General features: G+C 43.2%; 1 protein-coding gene across 7 annotated transcripts in view; it reads left to right on the forward strand.

Moving 5' to 3' along the window:
• The first annotated feature begins 5071 nt into the window (after positions 1 to 5071).
• Positions 5072 to 12766, forward strand: part of MYOT (myotilin) — a 59374-nt gene continuing 51679 nt past the window's right edge. For 5 of the 7 annotated variants that reach the window (XM_082211576.1, XM_082211589.1, XM_082211587.1 and 2 more), the window contains exon 1: positions 12702 to 12764. In XM_082211576.1, coding sequence (XP_082067702.1) covers positions 12717 to 12764 — 48 coding nt within the window. In that variant the 5' untranslated portion in view covers positions 12702 to 12716. Of the gene's footprint in view, positions 5219 to 6996; positions 7147 to 12701; positions 12765 to 12766 lie in introns of those variants that run through there. The other 2 variants (XM_082211594.1, XM_082211590.1) reach the window with 2 other exon arrangements.

Here is a 12766-nt window from a genome sequence, read left to right on the forward strand (position 1 = left end):
GACAGGCTACGGAGTCCTATCATTAGGCAGAGTGAGGCGGCTGTCTCAGGCAGTAGTTGTGGAGGAGAGAGCAGCAACAGCCATTCCCCTGCTCTGCACCCTATAAACTCTCACATCATGAACACTGAAGTGAGATTCTACTTCCAGTCCAGTCAGTTTCTGTATCTTGGACTAGTGGTGGCACCATCTTGTCTTTCACTTCAGACAACAAAACCTCTTGGGCCATCCAAGGGTCTGCCAGGGTTGTTTTAGGTGTAGGGCACGGTGCCTGGGATCTGGGCTTTGTGACCATTCAGTTTGTGACTCCATGGCTAAAAAAAGCCATTGGGAAACTCAGTTGGCCTTATATCTGAGAAAACAAACACTCGGGATCCTAATCAGGCAGAGCAAACCCTAATCATGGCTGGGAAACAGCAGGGAGAAGGTGGATGGGGACACTCTCCCCTCCCAATTTATCACTGAGGGGCCCAAGGAGCAGCCCCCTCAGTGAATCCTCAGGGGTTTGAATTCACTTTATGCCTGAGTGCCGTTAAACACTTAGAGACAGGGCCTATTAAAAAAGAAGCTGGCAACCCTACTCATCGTAATTCTCGGGGCGGGGGTGTGGAATGGTAAGGCATGAAGGAACGCAGGACACCAACTTTGCTGCTGCTAACTGACTATGTGCACAGATTGTTTGAGCACTCCTGGAGTCAGGTAATCTAAACAACATTACTCCATGAAAAAGAAGGATTCATTTGTGGAACCTCCTACTGAGAGTTCTACCCTTGAAAAAGTGGCCTGCCAAAAAAGGATTTTTTAAAAAAGAAAAGAAAAAAAGCCAAGCGCATGTACATTAGTTTTCCCTGTTTTTTCTGTCAGTGGGTGGAGGTGGGAGGAAACAACAGGAACCCCAAGCAAATCATGCATTTTACAAGAGGCAGAAAAACTTTTCTGTGCTCTATTAATGGTCAGATGTTCCTTGGGTGGCCTCTGCATAGCTTAGCATCTTCTGCTTCGCATCTCCAAAGCCAGAGCAAGCCACACAAAGTTATACACCAAGAGTTGCTTTAATCTTGGATAACTGCTCAGCTCAACTCTGTCCCATGAGATGGCTTAAAGAACACAACAGTTAAAACTTGCTGATGTACAAACCAATAGGCATCAGAGGGCAGAATTCAGCTGCTGCTTGCACAGATTGATTCCACTCATGCAACAGTACTTTCCTCCCTCTCTGCCCTCTGTGCTGCCTAAATCTGCTCTGGAGAATTGGGGGGAAATCCCAGAACAGATTTTGGGGGCATGCAGGGGAAGGAGGAGGGGAAATCTAATTGCACAAGCAGACCTTGTTCCCTGGACATATATCCCACTTAGTGGTATGTTGAATTCCACCCAGAGTCATCTCTGGGATCTCAAGATAAGTTTTCTGTGTTCACCTTTAGTGGCAGAATTGTTTGTGTTTGTGCAGTGGGAACATTCGTACTTGGGGTGCCTTCATGTTCTAGGAATTGCTTGGAGCAAAGTAAGATATTGCAGCATGGGAGCAAGAACAGATTTGATGCATTCACAGGATGGGCCTTTGGCAAATAATGGCAGATGGGTTATATGGCCAGTGAATGCATACAGTAATGCTTAATCTCTATGTCCGGGAGGTAAGTCAGTTACCTGCTCCAGATGGGTTTGCACTCTCTTTGAAGGAACAGGTATATAGTCTGGGGCTGCTCCTGGGTCTGTCTTTGTCATCTGATGCACAGGTGGCCTCAGTGGCTAGGAGTGACTTTTACTAGCATCAGCTGGTAAAACAACTGCAGTCATTCTTGGACCAAAATAGTTTGGCCATGGTAATCTTGGCACTGGTAACCTCAAGAATGTATTACTGCAACACGCTCTATGTTGGGTTTCCCTTGGGCTTAACCTAGAAGCTGCAGCTAAATTGTTGACTGGGACACCCCAATGACACCATATAACACCTCTGCTGAGGGAGCCGCACTGTCTGCCAGTATCCCACTGCCTGCAGCTCAATGTTTTATATTTAGTATTTAAAGCCCCACACAGCTTGGGACCAGGATATCTGAGGGACCAATATATTCCTGCCGGGCAACAGCAGCCCTCAGGTGGGGAGCTGCTGAGAGTACCATATGCTCCTGTGATGCACTTAGCCTGTACTAGGGATTTTAGTGCTTTAGCTGCAGCTCTCTGGAATCAATTACCAGCCAAAATCAGATAGCCACGTAGCATGATGTTTAGGTACCTACTGAATAAATTTTTGTTTAACAAGGCTTTCCTGGAATATCAATTTTATGTCTGAAGTTTTTTTTAGAGTTTACTGTTTAGAGTTTATTGTTTTTAGAGTTTGCTGAATTTATTTTATTATTTTCAGAGCATGAGCTTTTGTTTTTCATTTTTTTATCTTGTACACAGCTTTGATGGCCCTACAGATTTGTTTATTATCATATTGCAGGGGGTTGGACATTATGACTTGGAGTCCCTTCCAACTCCACAATTCTACGATATTATATTATATTATATTATAATCAGCATCACCAGGAAAATAACAAGAAAAGGGAATAAAGGGAAATCTAAATACTGAAAAGAAGAAAGCAACACAAGGAGGAATAATGTCTGCAGGAAAACCAAGCCTACCAACTTGGTAGATGGAGATTTAATAGCTGTGACAAGTTGGCAATTCTGTTATGATATCATTAAGGCTGATTTGGGAGGCCTTGATTGTGGAAAAGAAGAAACAGGAAGGGAGGGCAATAAAAGGTGGTGGCAATGTAAAATCATTAAAAAGGCCTGGGAGAAGGTATACAAAGATTGGAAAGGACTGTGGAAAATGACTGTTGTTAAAAAAAATTGAAGTTATAATATTGAGATGTACAGGTTTTGTTGGACTTATTGAACGGAAGACTTTGTTCCTGTACTCAAGTGTGGACGCCAGGCCAAGCCCAGCCAGCCCCTACAGAAGGAAGAAGCCTCTGCCAAAGAAGATAAAGAAGACTGGCAAAATAAACTATTGAATTACACAGGACAAACTAGTTAACTTGAAACCCAAAAAAGAAAGAAAGAAAGAAAGAGGACTTTGAATTTTTAAAAAAGGGATAAATGTTGAATGTATAGATTTAAAGTTTTGTGTATAGATTTCTACATTATTATGACTTTCAAAACTCACTTGTAATAAGATGAAATAAATTTAAAATTGAAATATTAAGAGTATAAGGTTTCAGTACATGCGTGAACAAATATTAAGCATTGAAACCAAGATGGGGAAGTGAGGGAAGTCAACCAAAATCATGGTTTAAAAATTTGTTGATGGTGTTCTTGTTGTTACTTTTGGAAAATTTAATAAATTGTTATTTTTAAAAATGATATCATTAAGGCTGCCATCCTAGTCACATTTACATGGGAGTACGCCCCACTGAACTCAACAGGGCTTCCTTCTGCGTGGACATGCATAGAACTGCCATGAAAGTTAACAGAAATCATACTTTTCTCTGATACATACTGGAAGTTGCAGAACCTCTTTTGTCAGTAGCTGACTACCTTTCTTCTATTTTCAAAGGATAGATATTATTTTTTGGTGCATGAGTCAATACAGTATGTTGAAACAAACTCTGAGGCCTGCTGGCCAAGAGAGACTTCAGGGTCTCTAAAGGCCCCCACCCCCTGGCAGTGTGGAAGTTCAGGGAATAATAAACATGTAATAAAGGTATAGGGATGAAGTAGAATCGGATTGAAGTAGATTGAAGTAGAGTTGAACCATGTTGATTGAATTCATGGGTGGAAGTTTGCTGCCATCTGCTGCTTAAACATAAGAAAAAAACGTCCAGATTTGTATAGTACTTTGTTGTAATAAGAGATCCACCAATTAATGTGCTTCATAATAAACTACAGTGAAAATATCAGTGCACTTTCTGGGGTGTTAATGCTGTGAGCCCCTCCATCATAGGCTCAGGTTGTATATATGTGTAAGTGAACCATATATCACAAAGACACTACAATCTTCGCTGTCCCTCATTCCAAGGAAACCAAACCCTGAGTAAGTGCCTGGAACTCCTGGAATCTCTCACAGTTTGGAGATTGGAGGGGCATGCAACAATATTATACAAGACTAATCTGGAAGACAGCGAGAGAACCTGTGGCCTTCCAGAGGTTGTTGGACTATGGCTTTCATCACCCTTGACAATTGGGCCTTGCCAGCTGGGGCTGATGAATATTGGACTCCAATCACACTGGGAGGGCACCAGTGCTATTCTAGAAAAAGAGGTACCAGAACTCGCCATGAACGCCTCCCTTGTTCTCTTATAATGGCAATGGCGCCCACCTGAGAGGTGCCAGAACTGAGTTTCATTTGGGGAAAAAAAGCCTTGGGGGGCACCAGAGTCCCCACAACTGATGCAGAAGTATAGAAGCTCTATCCTTTCTCACGCTTCTCTCCAGGTAATAATGACAATAGATATTTTTCATAATCACCACAGCAAATTGATGTACATCCCAAGCCTATACATGCTTACTCAGAAGCATCAATGAGTTTGACCGAATTTATTCTCAAATAGCTGTTGCATTTGACTGCAGTCATATTTTATTAATGGAGTGAGCATTCATAAACGGTGGGTTTAAAAACAGAGAGAGAGAATAAATTGTCTCTTGATTATTTCTACTAAGAAACCTTGAAACATTTGATTGAGGGAACACAAATGTGTTTTCACAGACATAAGCAGAGAGAGTGAGAGTGAGAGAGAGCAGCTGTTGGATTGGATCCCACACATTCAGGAGCGGTTTTGCAAGGCCTAAAAACGGAAACTCTGCCTGTCAAGAAGCTAAATTTATTTGATCTCGATTGAGTCAGAAGCAGTTTGGAGCCTGTGAAGTAAATGTAATCCGATGAAGACTTTCATGCTTTCATCAAGCTTTTACATTTCTTCCTCAGTTTCTCAATTTTGCCTCAAAAATAGAGGTAAAATTGATGCAGGGCTAACAGAGGCATAAAATAGAGCTGAAGTACACGCTGAGGAACCTCAGGTGACTGGGAGGAATCCCCATGTTCATGAGGCCAATACAAAACAAAAACAACAACAAAGTGCACACTGGGACTATCCTGTTTACTTTTCTGCCCCAGTGAAAGTGCATGGGAAACTCCTGTCATGTTTATGTGACTGGGATGCAAACCTCTCTTCCTGAGGGCGGATGGAGGCAGCAGAGGTGGAGGCAGCTACCTGAGGGCCTCCGCAGAGCAAAGGTACGTGAGGGGAGTGAAATTGCACCGCAGGAGAAGGAAGAACCATAAGGAAACAACACTTAAGGTCAGAGGGATGCTAACAGAAAGAGAGGTAGAAATAAAGCAGAGGATTAGACAAATCCATGCAGGGTAGCCCTATCAGGGGCTACAGGCCATGATGGCTATCTCCTGCCTTCACTGTTGGAGGCAGCATGCTTCCCATTGCTGGAAACCATGGGAAGGGAGAGTGGGTAAGAAGATGGACATCCTTTTATTTTATTTAACACACACACACACACACACACACACCTTGCCTATACAGAATTGCCTTCAGATGGCTCGGGGGTCAGGTAACTCCATATGCTCCAACATCCCTCCAATGAAAACAGGGACACCCTAAGGGAAAGTGGGACATTCCAGGATCAAATCAGAAACTGGGGCGGCTTCTCTAAATCAGGACATCCCTGGATGAGAAGCAGAAAGCTGCCAATGGCTGGGGAAAATATCAGTTGTTAATAAAGACACACTCTGGAGTGCTGGATTTTGTCCATCGTTTCAAGCTAGGGTAGTTAGTCCTTTTGACTTTGGGTGGTGTAACTTTTCATTTTACGAATTAATCCCTGAAATTCATGCTCATTCATGGGGCATTTAATAGGGGCATGTATTTAATTGAATTAAGATATGAATCATAGAGGGGGAAACAGGCTCAATGCTGAGGTATATCAGTGAATGCTATCTTCAGTTGCATTAATTCCCAAGGTTTGTATTTCAGTAAACTTCCATTGGTTTCAGTGAGGGGAATAAATCTTGATTGGAACCCATCTTGATTGAGGCTCCTAAAATTTAAGGATTCCATCAGTGAACTTGTTTGGAAAGAGTACAGGGAGATTTCCAAAATCTTTATGCATCCAGCAGCTTTCATCATGTCACAAAGGATTAAAAATGCAAGGGATTTCAGTGCACTAAGTAAATGGGAGCATCTTATAATATACAACAACTGGCGATCTAAAGGGAAGTCTTGTGGAATAATCCAAACCAGGTGCAAATAATGACAAGGTATTCCCCCCCCCCCGGTAATGATTTTCACACAAAGTGACAGGAGACACCACAAGTGTGGGGGCAATTCTACGATTTTATTTTTTAAAACTTCAGCAGTGGAATTTTTGGTCTTCACATAAGTAATCAGAGACAATCCTGATAAAGCAATGTGGCTCATTGGTTCCAATGGATAAATTTAAAAATGTATATAACACGAGCAGGCATACATCTGGCAAGATCATGCCCAAAGTCATTGTGTTCAGGTATCAAAAGGTGCCTGGACAGGACAGAAATGTCATACAACCTGTTCAGCAGCTTTAGGCTTACTGGCTTGGATCAATAAACAATAGGGTTGCCATAATTTCTTTCAGTCTTAAGTTCAGTTCTCTACATTTCCAAATCAGTTTGTGATTTATGTTTTTTAAGTCCTCATGAAAATTCACCAGTATTTTGGTGTGGTACATGTTTATTGAGATACATGTTACACTTCAACCTAACAGAACAATTTCCCCCTCTATTATTATGCATTGTGTATGTTATTTTCACTAATAAATATATTTTTATGCACATCCTACCCCAGTACATGCATTTTGTATGCATTATTTGGCCGGAGAACTGCATTGTAAAATTCATAGAATTTCAAGTTTCAAAGGATGACTGTGTTTTGGTTCACCTAGTGCTTTGGAAAGGTAGGTTTTGCCTTTAAATGCTGTTTGGATCAAATTGTTCCCCCATCCCTAGCTGTTAGTCTTAGTCCACAGCTTACTCTGTCCCTCTTACCTCTTCTGGAACCTGGAAGGTAAGGGGACAGGTTTGTTTCACAGTCTCAGGGCCAAGCCTTGGATGCCCAGATGCAGCCTCAAGGACCAGTAAACATTATGCATCAAACTGGAAACACCAAAGCATGATAGGTAAAATTTGTCAAAGCAAATCTGCCCGAAAACTAACTCTCATATAGTGTAATTAGAAATGGATTGAGAGCATACAAGCAAGCAGAGGAAGGATATTTCTCATGTTGTAAATATTGGAAAGAAAGTGTTGCTATTGTCCAGTGTAATTTGCAAAGATGGTTATGGGACTGAGAACTGAAGGAAAACATTTAGGTGCACCATGCTGATGGATATTATAGCTGAATAACCAGGCAGCATTTCCGTGGACTGGCAAGTATCCAAACATGTCCCAAGGCTCCTCAGATTAGCAGTAGGCACTCATACACATCTTGGGGTGACATTAGTTTAAATGAGAATCCTTGAACTTTAGCATCACCTGGGAATGTATATAAAGCAGCAAATCACTTGAGAGGCTGCTAGAAAGCATGCCTGTTGGATCATTCAGTGAGCTAGGAGGATTTCCTGAAGAAGCAAAGGTGTTAGTCTAACAACCAGGCTCAGGGGGTTAGAACTTTGACAGAGCATGGACTGAAATTTCCACCAGGCAATTAATGCTTTTGGTCATGGAAACTGTATAACAGATGTGAGGAACCAGTGATCTTCCAGATACAACTTCCTTCACCCAGTATACCTGAAGGAGCGTCTCCACCCCCATTGTTCAGCCCAGACACTGATGCCCAGCTCTGAGGGCCTTCTGCGGTTCCCTCACTGCAAGAAGTGAGGTTACAGGGAATCAGGCAGAGGGCCTTCTCGGTAGTGGCCCCCGCCCTGTGGAACGCCCTTCGATCAGATATAAACAACTAATCTAACTTTTAGAAGACATCTGAAGGCAGCCTTGTTTAGGGAAGTTTTTAATGTTTGATGTTTTACCATGTTTTTAATATTCTGTTGGAAGCCGCCCAGAGTGGCTGGGGAGACCCGGCCAGATGGGTGGAGTATAAGTAATAAATTATTATTATTATAGCTCCCATCACCCCTATTAGCCATGCTGATGTAAGTTAGGAATCCAACAACATATGGAGTCCACCGTATGAAGCTCCTATATTCTGGAAATCAATCTCATATTAACCCTAGGCTCACAATTTTTGTCTTTACCCCATCATATGAACTCAGGAAGCTGCCTTATATTGAGTCAGACTGTTGGCCCATTTGGTTAGTACTGTCTACACAGACTGGCAACGTCTCTCCAGGATTTCAGATAGGCGTCTCTGCTAGCCCTACCTGGAGATGCTGGGAATTGAACCTGGGGCTTTCTGCATGCAAAGCAGATGCTCTGCCACTAAGCTACATTACCTATTGCTCTACACATCCCCACTATTTCCTGGCCAGGGTTAGGATTATTTGGTTATTAACCCTGTGCTAGTTTCCTATGATACTTGTTTGCTTTTAGAGCCTGTGACAGAAACAATTGGTGGGGGCCATCCTAGCCTCTGCTTTTGGGCCCATCGCTGGGTTAAGTCCTGTAGAAGCGTAAGGTTTCTAACAAGAATATTTATTGACCTTGAAATAAGGTTTCCGGAGGATGACTCTACATTAGGAGCCAAGTTAAGGGCATGGTAAGAGTCACATGAAAGCAATTAACCAAATGGATGGGAGAGACAAAATCTGAAGTCTAAAGAAGTTAAGGATCAATTTGTGGAAGGGGAGTTTATCAGTAAAAAGACTGGCTATTGAATGGTGGCGGAATTCTAGACGTGAGTTAAATAATAGAAACTGAGTAGGCATTCATAATACACTGCTGTGGGTTTTTGTTTTTTTAACTCTCCCTGCATTGATGGCTGTCCTGCTCGTGTTAATATAATAGAGCATGGGATATGGTGTAACTCCCCACCAGTCATAGCATACCAGCACCAGTTTATCAATCTCATACACTGTGGGGTGAATGTCAAATGCTTTCTCCTGGGTGTCTTCGTTGATGATGATGGGTGTTTCGTGGCCACCCTCCATCTATTTCCCCTAGGTGAGGGCTTCAGTTGTCCTGATCTTTCCATCAGGGGTGTGTGGAACTATTTTCTCCTTGAGGGAGAATATATATATATATATATATATATATATTTGCTTTCGTAGATTTTCACGGGTACAGGAATGCAGGTTTTGGTGTCTTCGGGTGTCTTCCCGTGTAAGAGTCGGGGTGTCTGGGCGACGTTTCGACGAGGTCTCACTCGTCATCTTCAGGCTGGTGCTTTCAGCTATTTAGTTGTGCTCTGGCTTGGCTTCGTGTATAGGGGCGAGCTGTGATTTTGTGCCTTGTGCCAGCCAGATCTGTGTAGGGATTGCAGGGGGGTGCAGCATCCGGAGGTGCCACTATAGTTTGGCTACTGGATGGAGTCTGTAATATGTCTGTGGAGAGGGTCTGGGTTTGGGTCTGGTGTGGTTGATTGGTGACGGCGTTCTGTGTGCCTCTGGTTCTGGTGTCGGTTTTTGTGGGGAGGGCTAATTTCCAGATGTCTGGCAGGCCGGATGCTGCACCCCCCTGCAATCCCTACACAGATCTGGCTGGCACAAGGCACAAAATCACAGCTCGCCCCTATACACGAAGCCAAGCCAGAGCACAACTAAATGCAGCACAGCCATCTTCTCAGAAAAACTCTTCACAAGCTCAAGAGGTCAAGACACGAAAGCTTTAGCAACTAATCTACACTTAATGACCCACCCAGTGGTATTCAGAATATCACTCATGAAATCACTCAAGATATCCCTCAAGTAATTAAGGAACAAAAGAAGAAAAGGCACACTAATCTAGGAACTTCCTCTCTGCCCAGAACGTTGGAGGCTATACACCACACCCCTCAACAGTATTTATAGGAACTCAAACACCAGATTCTGCTCTGTTCCAGTAACAAGAAGCCGAAAGCACCAGCCTGAAGATGACGAGTGAGACCTCGTCGAAACGTCGCCCAGACACCCCGACTCTTACACGGGAAGACACCCGAAGACACCAAAACCTGCATTCCTGTACCCGTGAAAATCTACGAAAGCATATATATATATATATATATATATATATATGCAGGTTTTGGTGTCTTCGGGTGTCTTCCCGTGTAAGAGTCGGGGTGTCTGTGCGACGTTTCGACAAGGTCTCACTCGTCATCTTCAGGCTGGTGCTTTCGGCTTCTTGTTACTGGAACAGAGCAGAGTCTGGTGTTTTACTGCTCTGTTCCAGTAACAAGAAGCCGAAAGCACCAGCCTGAAGATGACGAGTGAGACCTCGTCGAAACGTCGCACAGACACCCCGACTCTTACACGGGAAGACACCCGAAGACACCAAAACCTGCATTCCTGTACCCGTGAAAATCTACGAAAGCAAATGCTTTCGTAGATTTTCACGGGTACAGGAATGCAGGTTTTGGTGTCTTCGGGTGTCTTCCCGTGTAAGAGTCGGGGTGTCTGTGCGACGTTTCGACGAGGTCTCACTCGTCATCTTCAGGCTGGTGCTTTCGGCTTCTTGTTACTGGAACAGAACCAGTTCTGTTCCAGTAACAAGAAGTAACAAGAAGCCGAAAGCACCAGCCTGAAGATGACGAGTGAGACCTCGTCGAAACGTCGCACAGACACCCCGACTCTTACACGGGAAGACACCCGAAGACACCAAAACCTGCATATATATATATAATATATAGATATATTCATTAATAACAATCCAATAGAGGCCACATTAATATAATACCAAATCATACGACATCATAATACAATCAAAAAAGCCAATTAATCAGTTCCGAATTCAATGTTGTTGGATGACTTCCCGTGTTCCAGTTATCAGGAGTTGATGTTATCCCTTGGCCCTGCTCCAGTTTCTCTTAATTAGTCCAAATACAACAATTCCGATCTTAATTCTTTGTTTTAGCAGCCACTGGTGTGGTGACTTTCATTCGTATTTAATAAATCCATATCCATTAACTTGCAGAAGGAATTTATATGATGCAGTTATCTGTGTGAAATATTTGTTTACCTTCTTATTTTCCTTCATGTTGTAATCAATCAATTCTCTTCAACCTTGCCCCTCCCCTGAGAACTCATTTATTAGTAAGCCATAATTTCTCCATTTTGCCTCTCCAAAACCGAAAGTACTCTAGCATCCGGCTGCGACTCCTGGCTTACTTCCAGCATTTGTCTCCTTTGACCCAACCTTCTAATGAGCTGGTGTCTCGCCGAAACCACAATAAATCAGAATTAGAACTCTCTTTAGTTGGCAATGCCACAAGTCATCACAGTATTTCACAGAGTCTATTCTTTCAAGCCCTGCCAACCTAGCAGTTCGAAAGCACGTCAAAGTGCAAATAGATAAATAGGTACCGCTCTGGCAGGAACGGCACTTCCGTGCACTGCTCTTGTTTTGCCAGAAGCGGCTTAGTCATGCTGGCCACATGACCCGGAAAAACTGTCTGCAGACAAACATCGGCTCCCTCGGCCAGTAAAGCGAGATGAGCGCCGCAACCCCAGAGTCGTTCACAATTGGACTTAACTGTCAGGGGTCCTTTACCTTTTTATTCTTTCAAGCATTCCATAAAGAAAATTCTAAGTTCTTGTTGAATCCCATATATAATTGTATATCCCATATATGAATCCCATATATAATTGTAATTCATTCAGTGAAGACTTGCCGACTCATAGCACAACAAATATAATGTAAATATAATGTGAAAAGAGAAAAAGGCTCCTCTTCCATTACGTAGCATTCCAATTACGATGAGAGTACTCTCCAGATCAAAACTTTGGCACTCAGTGGCTGATTCATTTAGCAGGTTATCTTTCTCCTTCATCCAGAACATGTCTGTTTCTTAAGTCCAAATTCAGATCCTTCTTAAAAGAAACAGAAGTACCTCTGCTCATGGCGACCGCATTGGGGAGTTTCCAACATGTACAGTGCTATGCACTCTGCATCCCTGCCTCCGCTTTCCATTGGAACAAGAGGCAGTTATCGGACGATCCGTGAGTGAAAGTTGTAAGGATAATTACTCCCAGATTATCCTTAATTAACTGCACGGCTGGCATCTGCTATCGTGGGATCCGCTGTTCGCCATGGTGGCAGCACTGGAAGTCCTCTCATTGGGGGACTTTGGGCCAGTGATCCGGGAGCGTGCAGGTATTAATTTGTGTCTCTCCAACCGTACCAGTAGGCAACCCATTTCAGTAAACAATATATGATGATAATAGGAGGGGAAATGTCCCAGTGTGGATCTGAACCAATGATTCCGTGATCAGATGTGTTTGTGCATTATTAGAATGGAGCTTTAGCATTGGCCACTGCCTTTACTTGCTTCTGTGCATTTCTTGCATATTAGAGCCACATGGGACGCCACCTCAGTCTTCATGGATTGGCTACTTCCATGTCCATGTGGCATGTGGGCTTCATTGCTGGTCCAACCACTGATTGGTAGGCTGCAACAGTGTCTCCAGGAATGCTGGGGACATAACATTTTCTGTATTTTCTGTTTTTCATTTTCCCACCTGGGCTGAGCTCATAGTGGATACGGTGACCATCCCACAAGTGTAGTGACAGTGTAACTCCAGACCCAAAGGAATGTGAGTAGAGGATTGCTGTGCCCATAGAGAAGCTGAGCAGAGCTGCAGTAGACTCTTAGTGAAGACCCATGACCTTTCGACTTCAATTGAAGCCAGTAGATGAGTTCATTGTGCAGGT

Source organism: Podarcis vaucheri (assembly GCF_965113315.1).
Source record: "Podarcis vaucheri genome assembly, chromosome: 2".
Lineage (NCBI taxonomy): Eukaryota > Metazoa > Chordata > Lepidosauria > Squamata > Lacertidae > Podarcis > Podarcis vaucheri.